This window comes from Papio anubis, unplaced genomic scaffold, assembly GCF_008728515.1.
Source record: "Papio anubis isolate 15944 unplaced genomic scaffold, Panubis1.0 scaffold291, whole genome shotgun sequence".
In the NCBI taxonomy this organism is placed as follows: Eukaryota; Metazoa; Chordata; class Mammalia; order Primates; family Cercopithecidae; genus Papio; species Papio anubis.
The window spans coordinates 78,147-104,500 of record NW_022163007.1 but is presented as its reverse complement, the minus strand read 5'-3'; the positions used below and the strand labels follow the sequence as shown (position 1 = coordinate 104,500).

Genomic DNA, 26,354 nt, shown 5'->3' with positions numbered 1-26,354 from the left:
CCAGAGATAAGACCCCTCAAGATCATTACCCTTTCTCATGGAATGTTCCTTGGAATGCAACTAATTAAATTGCTATAATATATACACTGACCTTATATGGAAAATGTTGCAACCCTGTTAAGCTTCTCTATCTCTACCTATATAAGTGAAACCTTAACTTCCCCACGTTGGAACAATGACCCATTATTTTGCAGTTTGTGTTTCCTGAGTGGCTATCCTCAAGCTTTGCACTTGAATAAACTATAGTCATATATATGTACACACACACACACACACACACACACACATATATATTTTTTTGAGGCAGAGTGCTCTTGTTGCCCGGGCTGGAGTGCAATGGCGCAATCTTGGCTCACTGCAACCTCTGCCTCCTGGGTTCAAGTGATTCTCCTGCCTCAGCCTTCCAAGTAGCTGGGATTATAGGCATGCGCCACCACGCCCGGCTAATTCTGTATTTTTAGTAGAGACGGGGTTTCTCCATGTTGGTCAGGCTGGTCTCCAACTCCCAACCTGAGATGATCTGTCCTCCTCCACCTCTCAAAGTGCTGGGATTACAGACATGAGCCACTGTGCCCGGCCAGTCATTGTTTCTCCTCCATTCTTTGTCTCCTCTAGTTTGTAAGAATTCTTCACTTTTTCCTGTCTTTCATGACCTTGACAATTTTGAAGAGTACACGTTAGTTGCTGTAGTAATTTTCAATTGCTAAATAACAAATTACCACAAACTTAGCAGCTTAAAACAACACCCATTTATTATCTCAGTTTCTGCAAGTCAGAAATCTAGGTGTGGTGTAGCTGGGTTCTAAATATACTCCTGAGAGATAATTGGAGGCATATATCTACATAAAACTCATACATGAGTGTATATAGTAGCATTATTCATAACGCCCAAAAAGTAGAAACAACCCAGATGCCAATCAGCTGATAAATGGATAAACAAAATGTGTTACATCTGTACAACGGAATATTACACAGCCATAAAAAGGAAAGAATTACTGATACATGCTACAACATGTTAAAAACATTATGCTGATTGAAATAAACCAGATACAAAAGGCCACATATTGTGTGAATTCATTATATGAAATATCCAGAATATGCAAATCCATAGAGACAAAAAATAGATTAGTGGGTGACAGGGATTGGGGGAAAAGGTGAGAGGAATAGTGAGTGACTGCTAGTAGGTTACAGGTTTCTTTTGGGGTGATGTAAACATTCTGGAGTGTTGACATTTTATGCCACACACAAATGTAGACATGGATGTGCTATATATTGTGCGTACACACAATCATCTATATAGATCTATGGCATTTATAAAAATATATTTATAACATGGCAGCTTTATAGCTGCCGTTAGCACAGATGTTTATAATATATAGCAGAATTATTCATAAATGTCAAAATTTAGAAGCAACCAAGATGTCCTTCAATAGATAATGGATAAACTGTGATACATCCAGATAATGGAATATTATTCAGTGCCAAAATGAAATGAGCTATGAAGCCATGAAAAGATGTGGAGGAATTTTAAGTGCACATTACTAATGAAAGAAGCCAGTCCAAAAAAGGCTCCATTCTGTATAATTCCAACTATGTGACATTCTGGGAAAGGCAAAACTACGGAAACAGTAAAAATGTAAGTTGTTTTTTTAGGATTTTAGGTGAGGAAGGTTTGAATAGACAGACCACAGAGGATTTTTAGGGTAGTGAAATGATTGTGTACAATACTATTATGGTAAATACATATGATTATGCATTGCCAAAACCCATAGAACGTGTACCACCAAGAATGAACCTTAATGTAAACTATGGACTTTGGGTGACAATGATGCATAGGTTTAAGTAACGTAAATACAGGTTTATTGAGTGTAACAAATGTACCAGTCTAATGGAGGAGGTTGATAGTAGGGGAGGCTGAGCATGTGTGGGGACAGGGAGTATATGGGAACTCTGTGTACTTTCTGCTCAATTTTGTTGTGAACCCAAAACTTCAAAGTCTATTTCTTTTAAGGATCTGGAACGAAATAGTGGTTACAGACACACAATATTGTGAATATACAAAATCACTGAATTGTGAATTGTAAAAGGTGAATTTTATGCTATATGAATTATATTTCAATTATTAAAAAATAACATGTACTAAGAATATTACATAAATAGCATCAAACTGTATGTAATCTTTTGGAATTAGCTTTTTTCACTTAGCGTAATTCCTGGAGATTCATCCAAGTTTTGCTTGCATTCTTTTTTATTGCTTCATTTCTTTTTATTGCTGAGTACTATCCCATTGTATGGATGTACCACAGTTTATTTGACCATTCACAGGATGAAGGATGTCTTGAGTATTTTCAGTATTGGCTATTATGAATAAATCTGCTGTAAACATTTGTATACAGGTTTTTAAATAAAAAGTTTTCATTTCCCCGGGGTAAATGGTTAAGAGGTACAATTGTTGAGTTGTATGATAATTGCATGGAGGCTTTTTTTTTTTAAAGAGACAGGGTTTGCTCTGTTGCCCAGCTGGAGTGCAGTGGCGTGATCGTGGCTTACTGCAGCCTTGAACTCCTGGTCTGAGGTGGTCCTCCCACCTCAACCTCCTGATGTAACTAGAACTACAGATTTGTGCCACCACACCTGGCTAATTTTCTGTAAAGACGGCATCTCTCTACGTTGCCCAGGCTGGTTTCAAACTCCTGGCCTTAAGGATCCTCCTGCCTTAGCCTCCCAAAGTACTGGGATTACAGGTGTAAGCCACAGCACTCAGCTGCATGTTAGTTTTATATCAAACTATCAAGCTGATTTTCAGAATGCCTGTATCATTTTACATTCCCAGGCAGCAATATATGAGTAATAGTTTCATGCCAGCATCTGGGGTTGGCACTGTTTTTTGTTTTGGCCATTCCAATAGGTACGTACTAATATCTCATTGTAATTTTAATTTGCATTTCTTGATGGCTAATGATGTTGAACATCTTTTCATGTGTTTTCATTAGATACTGAATTTAATCAAGCCTCAAGATCTTTCTGCCATTTTACAGGAAATATAAAAGAGAAATAAGTTCAGTGATATATTCTGGGGAAGCAATCAGTCAGATGCAAAATGTGGAACATTCTACGGGATGTATGTCCTAATTTCTATAATAAATCAGTGGCTTCGGGGAAAAATGTATGTAGAGAGGTGATTGTTACAGAATATATAAGAGACTTAAGAAAAATAATAATTAGATGCAATATGTGGATCTTGTTTGGATTTTGATTTGAGCAAACCAACTAGAAAAGTATCTTGAAACAACTGGGGAAGCTTGAATATGGACATGGTATTAGACATTAAGGAATTATTGTTAATTAGACATGTTGATGACATGATTGTTTTAAAAAATTCTGATCAGGTAGATATTTGTACTGAATTATTTACATGGTAAATGACATGATGTCTAGGATTGTTTTAAAACACCCTAGCAGAAAAAGAATAAGGGAAAAAAGAGTGAAATGGAAGGTAGAGAAAAAAGATTAGCAGAATGTTGACAGTTTTTGAAAACATGGGTGGTGGGTACCTGAGAGTGTACTTTAATATTCTTCTTGCTATTGGCAATACTTGAAATTTTCCATGATAAAATCTTTTGAAAAAGTCTTTATTAAAACAACATTTTGTATTTTAAAATAAAACATCAATTGTTGGCCTTAAGGAATTTAGTTTTCTGTTATAAAACAAATTCAACCTTGATGAAAAAAATCTGATTCTAGAGCACAAACAACAAAGTTACATTTTTCATTCAGGCAGAAGAAAACAAGAGATTGAAAGAACTCCAGCTCAAACAAGAAGAAAAACTGGCTATGGAATTGGCAAAACTAAAACATGAAAGTCTAAAGGACGAAAAGATGAGGCAACAAGTAAGAGAAAACAGGTATCTTGGTTTCTCTAAATTTCATTTATTTAGTCTTTATCTTTAAACTCTTACGTAATTCTTAGCACCTGAAAGTGAAGTTTCTTTGTTTATATCTTTTCACTTAGTTAATATTTTGCCTGGAAATACTTATTGCTTTAAGTTCTATAAATATTTATTTGAGAAAATAAGTTGTATTCATGGAAGTGCGAATATTTACAGTGAAAAATAAATATCAGTCCCCCTGCTCTTTCCTTTATGCATAAATTTTAAAATGACCTCTTATAAAAAACGAATTCCTAATCTTAAGAGAAACCTTAGGTAATAACTAGTTTAATTTTATACCTCTACATACATTTCCTACAGTATTTTTGGAATGACTCTTGAGCCTGTGTTTCAGTACCTCTAGTAACTGCAGTAGGAACTTTTTAAAAGTTTAATGTTAAATAATCTTTCCCCCCCTATTGTTTTAAAATTAATTTCTCTGAAATTCATGCATCTATCTTCTTTAGGATGTCCTTTCATACATTTGAACACACTAAATGTTTTCTTCTATAAGTTAACTATCCCTTGCTCCTTCAGTTGTTTCTTATATAACCTGGCTTTAAGTTTATTCATCATCCTGGTTTCTTCTCTGATTACAGTTTAAATTATTAGTGTTCCTTAGTGGTCCCCACCCTTCTGTATAATACTCGAGGAAAGACTGCCAGCTACTCCAGATGACAGGACATTATTCTAGAATGTTTCTTGATCCTGCCTAAGGTCGAATTACTTTTTAGGAACAGCCTTGTCACAGTGTTAATCAAAACTCAGGGCCAAGTAAATGCTAATCATATACTTATGTAATTGAATATATTGGAAATTTACTTTGATAGTTATTACATTTTATCTTAATTGAGCAGGATGTCTACAGAATATTACAGGAACCATGGATGAGCTTCAGGGATTTTTGAACCTTGTTAAATTATATTAATATGTTTGGCAAATGTATCCATGTGCATTTTTCTGGCTCCACAACTCTAATCAGATTCTCTAAGAGATTACTGATCCTTAGAAAAGAAATTTAGAATTACTGCTAAAATCTGCATATTGTTCTAGTCTCAAACTATCTTTTTGGACCCTAATTCTCCAGTCATCATTAGCTGTTACTCATGGTTTTTTTTAATCACCTGAAGATGAAATATTTCTTATCTCTAATTCACTGAAAACAAGAATTAAATAGAAGAGCTTTTCACTTGTAGCAATTGCAGATTAGGTTATTCAGATAAGTGTTCCTCCTGAGAAAACATCTAGGAAAAGCATAAAATTAAGATCTGTGAAAGGAAGGAAACCAGAATGTGAGCTTGGCATTTGTGGTGGCATTTCCTCTAGAGGTTTCTGCTGATTCCAAAAAATGGCTGAGAGTTAAGTGAAGCAGAGCTTGGCCAATAAGCATATGGCAGTATGTTCAACAGCATTCTACAAGCTGTACACTTAAGATTTGTGCACTTTAGTGTGTGTTTTACTTCAATAATACAGAATTAGATTTTATTAGATAGACATAGATTAAGGGATAATCTGTGAAAAGGTTCTGGAAAATATTCAGAATAAAGCATGGAGAGACAAAAGGACAGAAAAATACAGATGAGAATTTAAAAGAGGTATGGACTATGGTACAAAATTCTAGCAGATGTATTAATATAATTTTAGTCCTCGTAGAGAGGTGAAAGAGGGTAATACAGAAGCATTATTTGAAGAGATGCTGGCCAGGAATTTTCAGAAAATTATAAGTAATGAAAACTATACTTTCAATTATCCTAATAAAACTTTTAAAATCCAACAGTAATAGAAAATCATTAAAAAAGCAGCCAGAACAAAAAAGATTATTACCTCCAAAGAGACAACAGTAAGAAGTATGACTTAATCCTGAATAGAAACAGTTGAAATTAAGAGAGAGCAGATTTACCTGGGTATGAAAAAAATAGAATGAACGAGTAAGACCTAGTATTTGATAGCACAACAGGGTGACTAGAGTCAATAATAATTTCACTGGACATTTAAAAATAACTGAAAGAGGATAATTGGATTATTTGTAACACGAAGGATCAATGCTTGAGGGGATGGATACCCCGTTTTCCATGATGTGATGATTATGCATTGCATGCCTACCTCAAAACATCTCATGTACCCCATAAATATACACAAATATATACTGTGTACCCACAAAAACTAAAAGGAAAAAAGTGCTTGAGTATATACAAACAAATTTACAAATCACCCAGAATTGTATACCTTGTGAAAAATGTTTTCAAACCAACTCATTCAGTTGAGTACTCTTTCACATAGAGTATGCTTCCTCTCAGCAGTGTCAGAATTGCTAAGAGTTTTTTTTATTTTGTGCAAAAGCCATACTAAAATTTTGACTGTCATGCAGAAATGGACCATATTTCAAATTGGTATATTCATGTGCAAATTGGCAGGTCTAAATTCAGGGAAATGCTCTGGTGCTTAAAATGTATCCTAATTTATTTAAAATCACCTATATTAAGATTAAGCTTTTTTAATGTAAAAGAAATTAATTTTTTAGATGCATGGCACATTTAAAAAACTTTGAAGTTTATTTTGAAAATATTTCTTTGAGCTCAGAAATGATAAGACTCCTGTTAATTGATTTTGGAACACATGGTTTTGTACTCCAAGAAAGTACTTAAAAGATAATTTAACTTTGCTGCTGTTTTTAACTGGAGTTGGGAAACTTACTGTTTATTTTTAGGAATCCTATTTTAAATTATGGCACTAAACAATTAGTAGTTATAATTAATTGCCCAATTAATTAAATGTCTTTATTACACAGTTAACACATACTGTTATGAAAGCAAAAGCAAGTACCTCATATCTCATTTATATTTAAGTTCAGCAAAAACCATTTCAAAGAAAAGACAGACACAATTTTTCCTTCTTAATACTATTACCATTACCTTGCTAATACCAGTACAATTATGTTCTGGACTGATAATCAAGCTGTTAATTCATAAAATAGATGAGATGAATTAAAAGAGCACAAAATAACATTTTCTGATAATGTTATTCTCAGAAATAACAGAAGATTGATCACCAATAGTCCTGCATTAAAGGGAATACTAGCAGTTCTTCATTAGGTATTGATAGAAGAAGAAAAATGATCCCAAGCTTAATTTTGGAACTGCAAGAGGTACATGTGTAGTAAATTTAGGTGAAATTTGAATGTATAAAACATTGTGTCTTTTGGGAATTAAAACATGTAAAGAGTTAAAAATATGACAAAAATGAGATAGGAAGTAAATGAAGTTAAAGTCAAGAATCTTGCATTGTCAAATAATAATGGATAAATTTATTCTCCTGGAAACAAACATGCTGTAATATCTGTAATAAAAATTTGGAAAAGAAAATATAACTGACTAATAGAGAATAAAACGTGATAATTGGAATTGATGATTCCAAAAAAGTCATGTGAAAAAGAGTTGACATAGCAGGCTTGAAGCTGCTATCTTAGAAAGTCCTGCTTGGAAGTTTGGTCCTTGGCTGGTGTCTGGAAACTGGGCTTTTGAGAAGTTTCTTACCACTTAACTGCTAAGAGTGACTCACTGTGCCTAAACTGTGAAAACAATATGGATTATACTGAATACCCATTTTCTTTCTGGGAGTCTGAGATTTGGTACATTTTAAGTAGAGGGTGCCTAAGTTACCACCCCCAATTAGAACCCTGGGCACTGAGTCTCTGATGAGCTCTAATGTTGTCTGGCAGACATTTCACACATCACAACTCATTGCTGGGGAATTAAGCATGTCCTGTGTGTTTCCACAGGTAGAGGCCTTTTCCACCTAGTTTTCGCTGGATTTCACCCCATGTGCCTTTTTCCTTTGCCAATTTTGCTGTGTATCTTTTCTTTAAAGTAAATCATAGCCATTGAGTATAACTATATGCTGAGTCCTGTATCCTCCTAGTGAATCATCTAACCTGATGGTGGTCTTGGGAACCCCCAACACAGAAGCAAAAGGGGAGAGAAGAGAGAACATAGGACAGGGAGGACAAGTAGAAAGAAGATACAAGCTTGTAAATGGAAACCCAATTATATTAGTAGTTATAGTAAACATATTTGAACCATTTACCAAAATTGATGAAATGTATCAGAATAAAAATAGCAACAGATTTTCAGAGGAATCCATTTATACACAGTATTTTCTCTGTCTGTAGTGGAATTAAACTAGATGTAAGCAATTAAAAAAAAAACTGGCAATCTTTATATCCTTAGGTATTTAAAAATGTGCTTCTACATTACCCTTTGGTCAAAAAGTACAGCTGCTCCTTGATGTACAATGGGTTCATGTCCCAATAAACTACATTTCCAATTTATGACAGGTTTATTGGAATGCATCCCCATTGTAAATTGAGGAACCTACTGTGAATGCATATGGTTTTCTCACCATTGTAAAGTCAAACCATCATTAGTCAGAGACTGTCTATAATCCAAATTGAAATTAGAAAGTATTTTTAACAGAATAATAATGAAAATACCACATAGTGAAAGTGGCAGGATTAGATTGACATTAGCAAAATAGCAGAGTAGGCAGCTCCCAGCTCCCAGCCCATCCCTCCACCAGAAACATCAGAAAACAAGCAGAAACTCTCCGAACCAATTTTATAAGAACTTTGGACAGCATTCAAAGGTTTACTGCAATCAAGTGAATGCTGAAACAAGAAAAAGCCTAAAAGTGGTAGGAAAGTTTTGTGATATCTTCACTTGCCCTTTCCTCATTCCCTCCTAGCTCAGAGGCAGGTAGCCCTTGTTCCCAGTGCAGGACCCTGGTCCCTGGTTCAGGAGGAGCAGAGCGGATCTTATTCACAAATTGTTGGGCATATCTGTTCTAACCTACCTTGGGGCTACCTGAAAACCTAACACAAGGCACCTGTTTTACCTCACTCAGAACTCATTTAGGCCAGAAGGACAAATTGCATCTCTGACAAGGATTTAATATCTGAAATATATAAAGAACTCATACAATTCAATAATTTAAAAAACCCAGTACAAAAATGGACAAAGAACTTAGACGTTTCTCTAAAGAAGATGTTCAGTGAATGATAAGTACATGAAAATATGCTCAACATTATTTGTCATTAGGGAATGCAAATCAAAACCACAAGAAGAAACTTTCACATCTAATAGGCAATTTTAATAAAAGTAGTGGAAAATAATAGGTATTGCCAAGAAAGTGGAAAAATTGGAACCCTCAGAAATTGCTGGTAGAAATGTAAAATGATGGAGGTGCTATGGGAAAAAGTTAAACACAGGATTACCATATGAGCCAGCAATTCCACTCTTAGGTATAAATATACAAAAAATTCAATAGTGAGACTTAAATGGATACTTGTATACAAGCATTTGGTGCAGCATTATTTACAATAGCCAAAATGTTGAAACAACCTGAATGTCTATCAGATAAGTAGATAAACAAAGTGCAGCATATATACCCTATACAATATCCTTCAGTTATAAAAAAATAATGAAGCACTGATACATGCTAAAACGTGAGTGAACCTTGAAAACATTATGCTAAGTAAGCCAGACATAAAAGGACAAGTATTGTATAATTCCACTTCTGTGAAATATCTAGAATAGGCAAATAGACAAAATGTATATTAGGAATTAGCAGGGGTTAGGGAAAGGGAAGAATGGGGAGTTATTGTTTAAGAGGCACAGCATTTCGCTTTGAGGGGAATGAAAAAGTTTTGGAAATAGTGTTGATGATTGCAGATCACTGTGAATGTAATTAACACCACTGAGCTGTACATTTAAAAATGGCTAGGATGGCAAATTTTTGTTACATATATTTTCACACGGTAAAAAATGGTATAGAACTGAAAAAAAAAAAAAAAAAAAAAAAAAGAAACCAACTTCTGGCATATAGTTAAGGCTGTTCCTCAAGGGTAGGTCTTAATCTGAAATAACTATATTAGAAAGGAAGACTCCGTCTGGAATTATTAGAAAACAAACTGCAAATTCTCTTCTGGAATGATTACAAGAAGAATGTAGGAGGAAGGCAATAATAAAGATAAGAGCAGAAACGAGTGAGTTAGAATATAAACATAGAGTAGAATAAATAAAGCCAAGAATTGTGCCATAAAAAGGTGAATAAAATTGATGACCCCTTGGTAGGAATGATAGAGTGAAAGAGAATGCACAAATAACCAGTTTTTGGAATGGATAATGGGATATCACTATAGATCATACAAACACTTAATGGACCAAAGCAGGATATTGCAAACAATTTTATGAAAATAAATTTGAAAACGTAGATGAAATAGATAAATTCTTAGCACATTTTACCAAACTGATTGGCACAAGAAGAAATAGCTAAATGTTCCTATAACTTTTAAAGATATTGCATCTGTAATTTAACCTTGTCCACAAATAAACCTGCAGGGCTATGTGAATTTTACCAAACATTCAGGACATAGTAACACCAGTGTTACATAGTTCTGTAGAACAGAGAAAGAGGAAGCACTTCCCAATTTGTTTTAATCAGATCAGTACCTGAAGAGGATATTATGAGAAACCTGTAGACTAATCTCTCTCATGAATTTAACTCCTGTAATCTGAAGTATTAGTCAATATGAAATCCAGTGCTATATAAGAAAGATAAATCATCCTGACCAAATTTAATTTATTCCAGGAATGCAAAGGTGGCTTAACATTTTAAAAAATCAGTAAATGTAATTCATTTTATTAAAAATTATATGATTAGAAAAAGCCCATTGATATGAATCATCATTCTATGATTTAAAAAAAAAAAAAGAGTGTAGCAAACTAGGGATAAAGAGAATTTACAGCAATATTACCCTTAATAGCAAAATGTTAAACACTTTTCTTCTGACATTGAAAAGAAGACAGGGATGCCTGCTCTGACAACTTCTAGTCATCTTTGTATTATACATACTAATCAGTGCAGTAGGGCAAGAAAAAGCAAAGACAGGTGCCAGGATTGGCATTAAAGGAATAAAACTTTTAATTATTCACAGATGATATGATTATATGTGTAGAAAATCCTAAAGCATCTATAAATAGCCAGATGGCTCATACCGGTAGTCCCAGCACTTTGCAAGGCCAAGGCGGGTGGATCACCTGAGGTCAGGAGTTTGAAACCAGCCTAGCCAACATGGTGTAACTCCATCTGTACTCAAAACACAAAAAATTAACTGGGCGTGGTGGCACACAACTGTAGTCCCGAGCTGAGACAGGAGAATCGCGTGAACCTGGGTGGCGGAGCTTGCAGTGAGCTGAGATCACACCACTGCACTCCAGCCTGAGTGACAGAGCAAGACACTGTCTCCACACACACACAAAAAGAAAGAATCTAAAAATAAGTAAGAATGAATAAATCATTCTACCAAAAAACCATATGCACTTATATGTTTACTGCTGTGCTATTCATAATAGCAAAGACATGGAATCAATCCAGTTGCCCATCAGTGGGAAATTGGATGAAGAAAATGTGGTACATATATACCATGGAATACTCTACAACCATAAAAAGAATGAAATTATGTCCCTTGCAGAAACATGGAAGGAGCTGGAGGCCATTATCCTAAGCAAATTAATGAAGTAACAGAAAACCAAATACTGCATATTCTCACTTATAGGTGGGAGCTAAACATTGATTACACATAGACATATATGGGAACAACAGACACTGTGGACTATGAGAGGGTGGAGGAGGAGTGGGGTAAAAAACAACCCATTTGATTCTGTGCTCACTACCTGGGTGACAGGAGCTGTACTCCAAACCTCAGTATCACACAATATTCCCATGTAACAAATCTGCACATGTACCCCCAGTATCTAAAAGTTGAAATAAAAACTTAAAAACCACTTTAGTAGACAGTTTGGCAGCTTCTTAAAAAGCTGAACATGCATCTACTGTATGACCTGATCATTCCACCCCTAGGTATTTATCCAAGAGAAATGAAAGCCTATGACCACAAATAATTGGTACTCAGATTTCCATAGCAGCTTTATTTGCAATATCCACATACTTGAAAGAACTCAAATGTCTGTCAGCATGCGAATAGATAAGCATGTGAGTGGATATCGATAATCTAAAATAATATCCTGCAATAAAAAGGAGTAAGCAATTACTATATACAATAAATGGATGTATTTGAAAATACTGAGTGAAAGAAGCCAGAGAAAAAAATGGTACCTGCAGTATGATTCCATTTATATGAATTCTAGAAAATTCATAATGCCTAAAGTGACAGCAAATTAGCTTGCCTCAGGATAAGTACAAACATAAAGGGGTAGAAGAGAGGTACCACAGGTTTATAAGGAAATGATTGGAATGTGTTCATGATCTTGATTGTGGTGATGGTTTCACAGGTGCATACATATGTCAAAATTTAACAAACTGTATCCTTTAAACATGTTCAGTTTATTGAATACTGTACATCAATAAAACTGAAAACTAAAAAATAAATTCAGTGATGTTGGGTATAAAGTTAGTATATAAACATTGTATTTCTGTAAATTATCAACAATTAGAAAATGAGATTTGAAAAATCTGTACAAGAATATGAAAAATACCTAATGAAAAGTATAAAACTACCAAAATAAAACACAGATATAAAACATTGATAGACTTTTAAAAAATCCAATTAATTAGAAGGATACACTATGTTTATTGAAGACTCAGTAATGTAAAGATATTAGTACTTTCCAAATCAATTTATGAATTCAGTACAGTCACAGCCAGTTTTGTTTATTGTGAAGTCTGACAAGCTGATTCTAAAATGTATATGGAAATGAAAGTATCAAGAATGGCTAAAACAGTCTTTAAGAAGATGACAAAAATTGGCGACTTATCCAGGATATGAAGAAGTATTATAATTTACGGTAGTTGAGATAGTGTGGTATTGACACAGGATAAGCAAACAGATAAATGTAGTAGAACACAGCAGTCCTTTTCAACCAGAAAATGTAAGCCCTAATGCCCTAACGACGTCCATTAAATATAATGAATTATCTCTCCTATGGATGTAAAATAATAACCCGCTGTATTCCCTCCAAGTAAATTAAAAATACAGTCACTCAGTTTTCTGTGAGGTTTTCATTCTCTTATGGTCCTAACATTTAAATTTGTTTTTGTTTTTTTAAACAGCATTGAGCTCAGAGAATTGGAGAAGAAATTAAAAGCAGCTTACATGAATAAAGAAAGGGCAGCTCAGATTGCTGAAAAGGATGCCATTAAATATGAACAAATGGTAATCAGGTTTCTGGTCATTGTTTTTAGCTTCATTTAGAAAATAAAAATTAGACTTGTTTCTTAAAAAATTGTCATATTGTATAAAGAATTTACATTGCTAGATTTCTTAAATATTTGTAAATTTTCAGATCCTTAAGATGTAGAAAATCCTGGGTGATTTCATTTTTAGTATTAGAGCCTTTTGGAAACATAGGTTGCTGCTTAGAATAATCAGCTATATTCAGTAACTCCCAGCATTCTTTACAGTCTCTGATTATTCATTGACAAACTAGTATGGTACAGATTGTTAGCATGATAAGTATATTTTAGAATGTTATGAAATTTTTAATTTTTTAAATGTGTTTAAGAGTAAACTACTTGATAATTTTATGTAGGAAACTTTCCTGTTTTATAAAAGCCGTCTCTTTTTCTTGTGTTTCTCTTTGCTTTTATCCCCTTTTCTAACTCCTGATAGGGTACCAAGTTGAAGATAAGAGTTACTCTTGGACAAAGGAATTTCAGGCTTACTCACTAGGAGTGTTACGCTGTATGAATATAAAATAGGGTTTACTGAATTAACAGTTAATTAAAAGGGTCCACATCATCCCTTGAGCTCTCATTATCAAACAGAAGGGCCAGACAATTATATATGAATGTATATATATACATACATATCTATCGTGTATGTCCACATAAACATATGTACACACACAAAGACACTCTTACGGGGTGATATCAAAATACTTAACCAGTGCAGTGCAATATGGGTATCAATTAAGAATAGATGCCATAAATGACACATATATGTGTGTGGTGTGTGTGTACAATTGTGTTAGTATAGAAAATGTCTAGCGGGTACACAGCATGCTGTTAACAGCAATACCTTTAGGTGTGGCAGGTGATAAGAGAAGGTGGAGAGACTTCATTTGCTAAGACATATAGTTCTGTCCTTTGAAAAAGAAAGTAGCACAAACAATATCCTGTTTGTCCAGTGGTTTGCAGTTTTAATTATCCTGATAGTTGAGGTTATTCAAGTACTTGTAGACGTTTTAATCTGACTCCTAAGAGAATTGTTGCTATTTTCCAAATAAAGATTGATCCACAAAATCAAAGTCCAATACTGCTAGGACTTGATGAGGTGTCATGCAAGTACTAGTTTTGGCTTTTTCTCTGAGCCTTAGTTTTCTTATCTGTAAAATGAGAACATTGTTTTCTGTAAGTGTGTGGTAATCTACACATAAATGTTATTGTCATCTCGTTTTTTCAGAAAGAATTTAGTAGAGCATGTACAAAGAAGATAATCAGAAAAATTTTTGGTCCAGTCATACTATCAGAGTATATGTTAAAGGCTTCAGTCATGTCAGGAATGACATTCAGTATTCATATTTTAATCTGTTTACTCTTTATGTTTGATGCTGCTGACCATTCCATCATTTGGGATGTGATCATAAAAGTAAAGCATAGTTTAAAAAATTGCCTCAATATATTTCATTTAAAACTTATTTTATTAAACGATTTGAAAAATGCTCAAAAGAAATAAGGGGTTTAACCCATCCAAGAAGAAAGACTGTCTCTTGACAATGGGAATGGTCTTGAGTGAATCAAAAGCTGCAGAAAACAGGCATAATAGCATCTGTGATTCTTTTCAGATAAAGGGCCTTTAATAAATCAGAAAGGGGAAACATCAAGGGCCAATGGCAGGAAAGAAAGTTTAGGCTAGGAGAAACTTAAGAGCTGCTCAAAGCCATTTAATAGCAGACCTGTAAGAAAGAGGTAGTACCATCTTTAAATAGCAGCTGATAAACAATGAAGCTAAAAATGATGAAAATTGCCTAGCTCAGTTTATAAATAGAATAATAAGATAATGACTGCTTTAGCAGCTAAACAGTTATTAAGAAAGTACTTATAATTTTATTCATTGTTTTTTGAATGTGGAGTTATTAATAATCCTTATCAGGTATTGTCCTGGGAGAGCTACTTGAAAGGAGAGGAAAGCTTCTTTAGGGTCTGACTCATTATTCACACTCTTCAGATAATAATAACTTACTTTTGCTTTTTAACCTAGACAGATGAAAAAATTTATGTAAAAGACTTTATAATATTCAATAACATTGGTGTAAATTATACTATCATACTATGTTCAAATTTGAAAATGGAAAGATCAATTTTGTTTGAATAACAGAAACGTGATGCTGAAATAGCCAAAACCATGATGGAAGAACACAAGAGAATAATAAAGGAAGAGAATGCTGCAGAAGACAAACGAAACAAAGTGAAAGCACAATACTATCTTGACTTAGAGAAACAACTTGAAGAACAAGAAAAAAAAAAGCAGGAAGCTTATGAGCAGTTGCTAAAAGAGAAACTCATGATTGATGAAATTGTTAGGAAGATCTATGAAGAAGATCGGTTGTAAGTTTATCCTAACTTTCTTACATGCCTAAATGTTCACTTTAGATTGATCGTAGGTTTGTTGTGAGGAACTGAAACACCTAATACATAGTAAGTGCTCAATAAATATTAGTTATGAACACATAAATTGGGACCAACTCCTTGTCATCTCTGTTAGCATAATTAATAAATGAATTATCTGATGATTAATAAATGCTTGTGATTGAATGACCTAAACCTTTTTTTTTCTTATATATGCCCATATCATATGTCAGAGGACATGTATTCTGATGAATTTTTTTGGTAGACAGCTTAAATATAGAGTGCTGCAAAGCTAATGTTTGTAGCATTTATGAAATAAGATGCATAAAACTTCATTAATAGGTTAGAGGAGACTATCACAGTATTTTACCCAAAGAAAAATTCATACCTGGCATTATATTTAGCACATAGTAAGCATTCAAAATGTTTGTTGCATGCACGAATGAAAAAAACTGTAGTGTTTTTCTGTACATTATTATGAACAAAATGAAATTACTTTTTCATATTTTATTATTTATGTTAAATCCGTACTTGTAACTGCTTTTCAGGGAAAAACAACAAAAGTTAGAAAAAATGAATGCAATGCGAAGGTATATAGAAGAGTTTCAGAAAGAGCAGGCTCTCTGGAGAAAAAAGAAACGTGAGGAGATGGAAGAAGAAAACAGAAAAATCATAGAGTTTGCTAACATGCAGCAGCAAAGAGAAGAAGATCGGATGGCAAAAGTTCAAGAAAATGAGGAGAAAAGGCTGCAGCTTCAGAATGCGGTATTAAAATAACCACTTCTTTAACACTACTGAATTCTGAAATATTAGTTACAGAATTTGGGTCCTATAAATATTTATGTTTTTTAAAAAATTTAATAGTTGACACAAAAATTAGAAGAAATGCTGCGGCAACGTGAAGATTTGGAACAAGTGCGACAAGAATTATACCAGGAAGAACAAGCTGAAATATATAAGAGGAAGCTAAAAGTAAGTTTCAGAAATGGAAAGAATGATTAACATAAAGAAGAATATAATTTTGAGATGAAGCAGAAGAGAAATAGTACATTTAAATCCAACCATACTGGTAATTACATTATATGTAAATGGTATACTACAGTTAAAAGACAGAAATTTTCAAGCTGGCTAAAAAGATAGACTCAGGCATCAATTCATAAACTATTATAAAAAGCATGATGCAACTATGTTGTCTGTAATCATAACTTAAATATGAAGACACATAGTTTAAAAGCAAAAGGGTGGTGAAAGATATATAACACAGACACTAGTCAAAAGCAGGTTGTAGTTGCTATGTTAATATGAGACAAAGTCAACTTCAGGACAAGCTATTCATGATAATACAGTAAATTCATCTAGAAGATGTAATAGTCCTAAAGGCGTGTGAACCTAAATAATAAAGCTTCACAATACATGAAGAAAAACTGAAAGGAGAAATAGGCAAATACACAATCAGATTCCAATATTTTTTTTTCTTTTTTTCTTTCCAACTTTTACTTTAGGTTCAGGAGGTACATGTGCTGGTTTGTTACAGGGATAAATTTGTGTGTCATGGGGGTTTGGTGTAACATTATTTTGTCACCCAAGTAATGAGCATAGTACTTGATAGGTAGTTTATTGATCCTCATCCTCTTCCCATCTCCACCGTCAAGTAGGCCCCAGTGTCTGTTTTCCTTCTTTGTGTCCATGTGTACTCAATATTTAGCTCCTACTTATATGTGAAGACATATAGTATTTGGTTTTCTATCCTTGCATTAATAAGCATAGGCTAGTGGCCTCCAGCTCCATCCATGTTGATGCAAAGGATGTGATTTTGTTCTTTTTTATGGCTGTGTAGTATTCTGTGGTGTATATGTACATTTTCTTTATCCAGTCCACCATTGATGGGTATCTAGGTGGATTCCATATCTTTGCTATTGTGACTAGTGCTGCTATAAATACACACATGCATGTGTCATTATGGTAGAATGATTTATATTCCTTTGGGTATATACCCAGCAATGGGATTGCTGGGTCAAATGTTAATTGTTTCCATTATTTGAGGAGTCGCCACACTGCTTTTTACAGTGGTTGAATTAGTTTACATTCCCACCAACAATATATAAGCATTCCTTTTTCTCCACAACCTTGCCAGCATCCATTATTTTGTGACTTTTTAATAGCCATTCTGACTGATGTGAGATAGTATCTCATTGTGGTTTTGGTTTGCATTTCTCTAATGATTAGTGATATTAAGCACTTTTTCATATGCTTGTTGGCTACATATATATCATCTTTTGAGAGGTGTCTGTTCATGTCCTTAGCCTATTCTTTATTTATTTATTTATTTATTTATTTATTTATTTTAGACAGAGTCTCGCTCTGTGGCCCAGATTGGAGTGCAGTGGCGTGATCTCGGCTCACTGCAAGCTCCGCCTCCCGCGTTCATGCCATTCCTGGGACTACGGGCACCCACCACCGTGCCCAGCTAATTTTTTCTTTTGTATTTTCAGTAGAGATGGCATTTCACCATGTTAGCCAGGATGGTCTCAATCTCCTGACCTCATGATCCACCTGCCTCGGCCTCCCAAAGTGCTGGGATAACAGGTGGGAGCCACCACACCTGGCCAGCCTATTTTTTAAATAGGGTAGTTAATTTGTTTACATTCCTTAGAGATTATGGATATTAGACCTTTGTCAGATGCATAGTTTACAAATATTTTCTCCCATTCTGTAGGTTGTATGTTTAGTCTGTTGATAACTTTATTTCCTGTGAAGAAACTCTTTAGTTTAACTAGGTCCCACTTGTCAGTTTTTGTTTTTGTTACAATTGCTTTTCGAGTCTTCATCATGAAATCTTTGCCAGATCCTATGTCCAGAATAGTATTTCAATGCATAGTTCTCATTAATCTATAGACTAAGTAGTCAGAACCGCAGGATATAGTGTTGAAAGCAGTGTCAATAAATTTGACCTGACATTTAGAGAATACTCCACCCAACAACAGCAGAATACAAATTCCATTCAAACATGGAACATTCACCAAGATAGATCATATTCTAGGACATAAAGGAAGTCTCAATAAATTTTCAAGGTTTTACATAATACTAGATATGTTTTCTGACAACAGTGGAATGAAATTAAAAATCAGTAATGAAAATACACCTGCAGAATCTTTAAGTATATTATAATTAAACAATATATTTCTAAATAAGCAATAAGAAAAGGGGAATAAATCATATTGGAAATTAGAAAAATATTTCAAACTAAATTATTTAAAAAACAGCATATCAAAATATGTGACGTGCAGTTAATGCAGTGCTTAGAGGAAAGTTTCTATCTTTAAATGCATGTATTAGAAAAAACAATGGTTAAAAATTAATAAGCCTATGTCTACCCACTTACACAGAAATGTTTATGCAGCATTATTCATAATAGTCTAAAAGTAGAAATAACCCAAAAGTAGAAATAACCCAAATGTCTGATGAATGGATAAACAAAATATAGTATATCCATGTAATAAAATGTTATTCAGCTATTAAAAGAATGACAGACTGATCATGCTAAAACATGGATAAGCCTTTAATTATAAAAAGTATGTGCCTCAAGAATGTTATATAAATGATATCAAACAGTATGTAACTTTTTCAAGTTGGCATTTTTATTCAGCATAATTTCCTGGAAATTCATCCAAGTTGCTTGTATTGATCATTTGTTACTTTTTATTGCTGAGTAACATTCCATTGGTATGTATGTACCATTTTATTTGACCGTTTGCCCATTAAAGGGCATTTGGAATGCTTCCAGTATTTAGCTCTGATGAGTAAATCTGCTGTGAACATTCAGGTAAAGGTTTTTGTATAAACATCAACTTTCATTTCTCTGCAATAAATGCTCAAGAATGTATTAGCTGGGTTTTGTGGTAATTGCATGTCAGCTGTGTAACAGACTACCAAAGTGATTTCCAGAACAGCTGTAGCATTTAACATTCCCATCAGAAATGTGTGAGTTAGCAGTCTGTCTGCATTCTCACCAGCATTCGGTGTTGCCACCGTTTATTTTTTAATTTTTTTTCTCCTCTGTCCTCAGAAGCTCAACAATTTTTTATTACAGCCACTTTTAAATATCCATGTAGTGATATCTTGTAGTTTTATTTTGCATTTCCCTGATGGCTAATGATGCTGAACATCTTTTCACGGGCTTATGTGCCATCCTCTTCGGTGTAAGATCCCCTTTGGTGAAATAATTCTTTGTGTCTTTTGCTGATTCTCTAATTGGGTTGTTTGTCCATTTATTGTTGGGTTTTGAGAGTTCTTCATATATTCTAGATACTAGTCCTTTGTCAGGTGGGTGGTTTGCATATATTTTCTCCTACTCTGTAGCTTTGTCTTCTCATCCTTTTAACCTGATCTTAGAGCATGGTTTTTCTTAGAGCAAATGTTTTCCATTTCTATGAAGTTCACTTTATCAGTTTTTCTTTTTATGGATCATGCCTTTGGTGTCAACTCTAGAAACTCTTTGCCTAGTTCTTGAAGAATTTCTCTGTCTTTTTTCTAAAAGTTTTTTTGTTTGTTTTTGTTTTTGTGTTTTGTTGTGTGTGTGTGTGTGTGTGTGTGTTTGCTTTTCCATTTTACATTTCAGTCTGTGATCTGTTTTAATTTTTGGTACAAACTATGAGACTTAAGTCAAATATGGTTTTTGCCATTGGATTTAGTCCAATTGTTCCACACCATTTGTTGAAGTGGCTGTTTCTCCAACGTTGAATTGCTTTTGCACCTTTCTTAAAACACAGCTGGCATGTTTGTATGGGTCTATTCCTGTGGTCTCTATTTTGTTCTGTTGGTCCTTATGTATTCATCCCTCCACCAATACTACACAGTTCTGAATACTGCAGCTATACGGCAAGTCTTAAAATTTTTTTTGTGGCTCAAGCCTGTAATCCCAGCACTTTGGGAGGCCGAGACGGGCGGATCACGAGGTCAGGAGATCGAGATCATCCTGGCTAACACGGTGAAACCCAGTCTCTACTAAAAAATACAAAAAAAAACTAGCCGGGCAAGGTGGCGGGCGCCTGTAGTCCCAGCTACTCGGGAGGCTGAGGCCGGAGAATGGCGTGAACCCGGGAGGCGGAGCTTGCAGTGAGCTGAGATCCGGCCACTGCACTCCAGCCTGGGCGACAGAGCGAGACTCCGTCTCAAAAAAAAAAATAAAAAATAAAAAAATAATAAAAAAAAAATAAAAAAATTTTTTTCGCTATTCTAGTTCCTTTGCCTTTCCATATGAATTTTTGAAGAATCTCTATAAATAATTTTTGCTGGGATTTTGATAGGAATTGAATTAAATATGAGTATCAGTTTGGGGAGAATTGATAAATTCACTATATTAAATTCATGAACACAATTTGGCTCTCCCTTTATTTAGATCTTTGAATTTTTTCATCAGGATTCTCTAGTTTCAGCATACAAATCCTGTATGCATTTGGTCACATCTGAGTATTTCATTTTTTGAGCGATTATAAATGGAACTTTTACTTTGGTGTCCGTGTACTCATTGCTAGTGAATTGATATTTTTGTGTTTATCTTGTATCTTACAACCTTGCTGAATTCACTTGTTAACTGTAGGAATTTTTTTCCCTACATAGTCAGGCCTGTCTTCTGCCCAGAGGTACAGGCTGTTTCTTCCTTTCTGATCTGTATATTTTTATTTCCTTTCCTTACCTCACATGCTGGCTAAAATTTCCAGCACCACTGGCTAGAGCTATGTTGAAGAAGAGTGATGAGAGTAGACATCACCTTTCCTTGTTGCTGATCTTAGGGGGAAGCATTAAGTTTTTAACCATTAAGTATAATGTTAATTATAGGTTTTTTGTAGGTGTTCTTTATCAAGTTGAGGAAGTTCTCTTCTATACCTATTTCTCTGAGGGCTTCTTATCATGAAGCAGTGTTAAATTTTGTTAAATGTTTTTTTCTACTGATACAATTATGTACTTTTTCTTCTTTAACCTAGTATGTTACATTGATTGATTTTTGAGTATTGAACCAGCCTTGTATCCCTGTAATAAACACTACTTGGTCATGGTGAATAATTCTTTTAATGTATGATCTATTTTCTAATATTGGGTTAAGGATTTGTGCATCCATATTCATGAGGAATATTGGTCTGTAATTTTTTATATTGGTAGCAGGGTAATACTATCTTCATAAAATGAATGGGGAAATGTTTCCTCCTCTTCAGTTTTCTGGAAGAGATTGTGTAGAATTGGTGTTAAACATTTGATAGAATTTTCCAGTGAAACCATCCTGACTTGGGGTTTTATTTTGGGGGAATTTCAAGTTATTAATTCAATCTCCTTAATAGTGATAGGACTATTCAAATTACCTTATTTCACATTTGGTGAGTTTTGGTAGCTTGTGTTTCTCAAGGAAGTGATCCATTTCGTCTAAGTTGTCAAATTTATGTGTGTATAATAATTTGTAGTATTCCTGTATTATCCTTTTGTTGTCTGTAGGGTCTCTAGTGATATCCTATGTTTTATTCCTGATATTGGTAATTTGTTTATTCATTAATTTTTTTTTTCTTGGTCAGCCTTGTTAAAGGTCTGTCCATTTCACTGATTTTTTTAAGAACCAGCCTTTTGTTTCACTGATAATTGTCTATTTTCTATTTTTAATTCCATTGATTTCTACAGTTTTCTTTATTATTTTCTTCCTTCTGCTTATTTTCGGTTTACTTTACAGTTCTTTTTATAGGTTCTTGAAGTGGGGGCTTAGATTATTGATTTGAGACTTTTCCTACATACATGCATTTAGTGCTACATATACCTTTTCCTAAATGTATGCATTTAGTGCTATAAATGTCTCTCAGAACTGCTTTAGCAGCATCTCACAAATTTTGCTATCTCATTTTTATTAACTACAATGTATTTATTTTCCTTGGCATTCCCTCTTTGGCCCATGAATTATTTAGAAGTGAGTGACCATTGTAAAATTATATTTTTTAGTATGTATGAAATTTTTCATAATAAAATGTTCAGAAAATAAAAGCTCATAGGAAAGGACTTAACTGCTCCAACTATATTTGAATTTCCCTAAAGAAGTACTGACTGTCATTGATAGATAATTGTTTTTAAATTTTAGAGAATTTTGGAGAATGAAGGGAATATTAGAAAACTAGAGATGGGTAAGTGCAGTTTTGATTTTGAGGAGGAAGTTGGAAACTGAAAAATACTTATAGGTGGTTTGGACAGCTTTTGTAATCAAGAATCTAGAATGATTCATAGTTACCATAGATTTCAGATGAATAAACTCAAGTGTGCAAAAAAAGCTTCTGTAACAGCTCTTTTCAAAGCAGTTATGTGTTAAAACTGAGTACAGAAACAAGATGGTAAATATAAAATTTATTCATGAGTAGCAGAAAACAATCCAAAGGTAAACATATTCTTTATCCAGCTAGTTTTAAAGGGATGCACAATGTGTTATCATGAAAAGCCTTATAACTTTCTCAGTTTGTAATACTAAATTTAACCAATACTAATTTAACCAAACTCTATCACTCTTCCCTTATAAATCTGGTGTAAGCAAATAGTTACTAAATTAACTTTTAGCTGTATTGTTGTTTAGGAAGAAGCAGAAAAGAAACTGAGAAAGCAAAAAGAGATGAAGCAAGATTTTGAAGAACAAATGGCCTTGAAGGAATTAGTACTACAGGCTGCAAAAGAGGAAGAGGAGAACTTTAGAAAAACTATGCTAGCTAAATTTGCTGAGGATGATCGGATAGAATTAATGAATGCTCAGAAACAAAGAATGAAGCAGCTGGAACACAGGAGAGCTGTGGAAAAACTTATTGAAGAACGTCGCCAACAATTCCTTGCAGACAAAGTAAGAAAAAGTTGTGGGGTTTTTTTGGTCGTTATCATTAAACAGCAATTAGCTCATGTATCATCCACTAAACATTTACTGAGAAGCTTTATATGCCAGACAATGTTAGTATGTTTACTAATATATATATAAATTTTCTGACCATTTTTGCTTCTAGAAAATATTTATTGATGCTTTCTATGTGCTAAACACTGGTTGGTATTGAGAACATGAAAGGTAAATAAAACTAAGTCCATGTCACCCATGAATTTATGGTCTTGGTTAAGAAAAATATATAAAAAGTAATTATAAATATGTCATGTACATGTGATAATAGGTTACAGAGCTATGGATGTTTTGGTATGGCAGAGAGAGAAACAGATCATGAACACCCTGCATGCTATTTTAAGAAGGTGGGCTTTTCTAAGGGAAGCCACGGAAGATTGGAAAGCTGTATGTTAAGATCTGCACTTTGAAAGACAATTCAAGTGAGAGCATTGAAGGTAGATAAGAGATGAGTAAGCTTGGAGATAGGAAGATCAGTAAGTAAGTTATTATAATAATCCCAGTGACAACTGGTGAAACCCATGCAAATGGAGAGGGGATCCACCCAAGAGATATTAAGGATATAGAATTGATGGGGCTTGGTGACCAGTGAGATCTAGAGAGGTGAGAGAAGACTTAAGGATACTACTAATAAATAATACTGTCATTCCATCTTTTTAATTATTTTTGATTATTTTTATTTTAAGTTCCAGGATGCATGTGCAGAACATGCAGGTTTGTTACACAGGTATATACGTGCCATGGTGGTTTGCTGCACCTGTCAACCTGTCATCTAGGTTTTAAGCCTTGCATGCATTAGGTATTTGTCCTAATGCTCTCCCTTCCCCTTATCCTCCCCTACCCCCCGACAGGCCCACAGTGTGATGTTCCTGTCCCTGTGTCCATGTATTACTACCGTCTTTAATGGGTGACTGGGTGATATCCTAAGGAAAGAGTATAGAGGAAAAGAAATGATTTTGAGGGGGCAAATAATTCTATTTTGTCCACCCAGAATGATTTGCGTGGCCCAGGGGAAGATTACTAGTTGGAAATGCAGATTTAAGTGTTGGAGAGGGAATTAAGTTTTTGGCTTTGGACACATTGATTTATGTCTCATCCGTAAAACTAAATACTTATATTCTCTCACTGGATTTTCGTGGTTTAAGAACCAAATGGATAATATGTAGGTGTTCTGAAAACTGGTAGGAAGAGAAGAATTTACTTTTAAAAGGAAGACTCAGTGAGACTTACATGACTTCTTTTAAAACTATACAAAGTAGGAGTCAAAATAATGCAAATGTTTCAAATATGAGAAATTTATGGGAATACAAGTGCTGTTATATTTCAGATTGGAGCTCATCTGTTCTCAGAAGCTAAGCAGAATCAGGCCTGGTTAGTACTTCGGATAGGAGAAAGCTCCTGGAAAAATTAGCAAGACAACTAACTAGAAATCAGACTAAAAACTAAATGGAAATCAGATAAAGTCACCTAATGCATAGACACTTATACAAATAATTTATGTCTTAATTTTTAAAGACTTATAAATGTTCCCAATATGAAGCTGTCGGCTTAGTTTTGTCAGTTAGATTGGGCAGCATTTTTGTTCTGCCCCCAAGGCAAGGACAGATCTTCATGATGAAACTCATTAACACCATTATACAATCCTATAAGGTCTAACTATGTTTTCTGGATTTCAGAGATATTCCTAAATAGGTATCTATAATTCTGTCTACCTCTACAAAAATCATATGGTCAGACAAAATCTGAAACTTCCCAGGAGGTAGTTTCCTACCTACCACCAAAGCTATTCAGAATTTGTCCTAAATGGATACGTTGATTTCATAACTACCTAAACTATTTAATTTACTTTAAATTTTTCTTTTTAGGATAAACATTGAATGTGGCCTACCAGATCCTTCTTAGGAAATCCTGCATTAGCCCAAATTAGACTCTACCATTGGACAAAAATCTATCAAGTTTGCTTTCCCCTGTAACATTACAGAACTTTCCTGTATCTCTTCTTTATAAGGAATGGGTGAATTAAGATAGAATTAGGTTTGAATGCAAGTACAGTCTCAAATTAACAGTGGCTTAGTAGATTACTGTTCTTTCACGTAGTTCAAGTCATCTTTTCTATATGGCCCAGAATTTTGATGTGATTACGAGTATTCAAGAGCTCTTTCCCAAGAAATACTAGTGGAATTCTCATGCTTCATATCTTTTAAAATGTATATATATATATTATATATTTTTTTAAAATATATATATTTTTAAAATATATATATTTTAAATATATATTTCATATCTTTTAGATATTTCTGATCTTCTTTATTCACTTTTTGTTTTACACTGAAAACTCTTCAGCATCTGGCATATGGTAAGCATTCAGTAAATATTTACTGTATCAGGGCAGTCACTCCTTTGAATATTTTTTCCCTTGGTAATGAAGACACTTTCCTGAAAATATTTGTTTGCCTCCTTGTAATTTTAAAGGAATAATGATAGTAAAAAATGTGTACAGACTACAGATATGTGTACAGACATAAAATATATATTATCTAGAATCTTTTGAACTTAGTGTCGTAAATAGTTCATCAATTTTATCTAATTCATTGCATGAGTAGTTTTATTTGAAAACTTCGTATAAGATTAATGTACTTTGTGATAACAAAATTTGATCTGCATTTCCAGCAACATGAACTAGAAGAGTGGCAGTTGCAGCAAAGGCGGCAAGGATTTATTAATGCAATTATTGAAGAAGAAAGGCTAAAACTTCTCAAAGAGCATGCTACAAACTTACTAGGCTATCTCCCTAAAGTAAGTGAGATTTATCTCAAGTTGTAATCTTCATGACCTTTAATAATGAAAAAAACATGGTATTTGGATTTTAGAGTGCCTAGATT

General features: G+C 34.0%; 1 protein-coding gene across 1 annotated transcript in view; it reads left to right on the top strand.

Moving 5' to 3' along the window:
* LOC116272978 (meiosis-specific nuclear structural protein 1) overlaps positions 1 to 26,354 on the top strand; it is a 33,792-nt gene that overhangs the window by 4,842 nt on the left and 2,596 nt on the right. Inside the window, exons 3-9 of the mRNA XM_031661901.1 lie at positions 3,778 to 3,905; positions 13,056 to 13,158; positions 15,322 to 15,551; positions 16,121 to 16,337; positions 16,437 to 16,544; positions 23,170 to 23,427; positions 26,143 to 26,268. Of these exons, the coding sequence (XP_031517761.1) occupies positions 3,778 to 3,905; positions 13,056 to 13,158; positions 15,322 to 15,551; positions 16,121 to 16,337; positions 16,437 to 16,544; positions 23,170 to 23,427; positions 26,143 to 26,268 (1,170 nt within the window). The remainder of the gene's footprint in view (positions 1 to 3,777; positions 3,906 to 13,055; positions 13,159 to 15,321; positions 15,552 to 16,120; positions 16,338 to 16,436; positions 16,545 to 23,169; positions 23,428 to 26,142; positions 26,269 to 26,354) is intronic.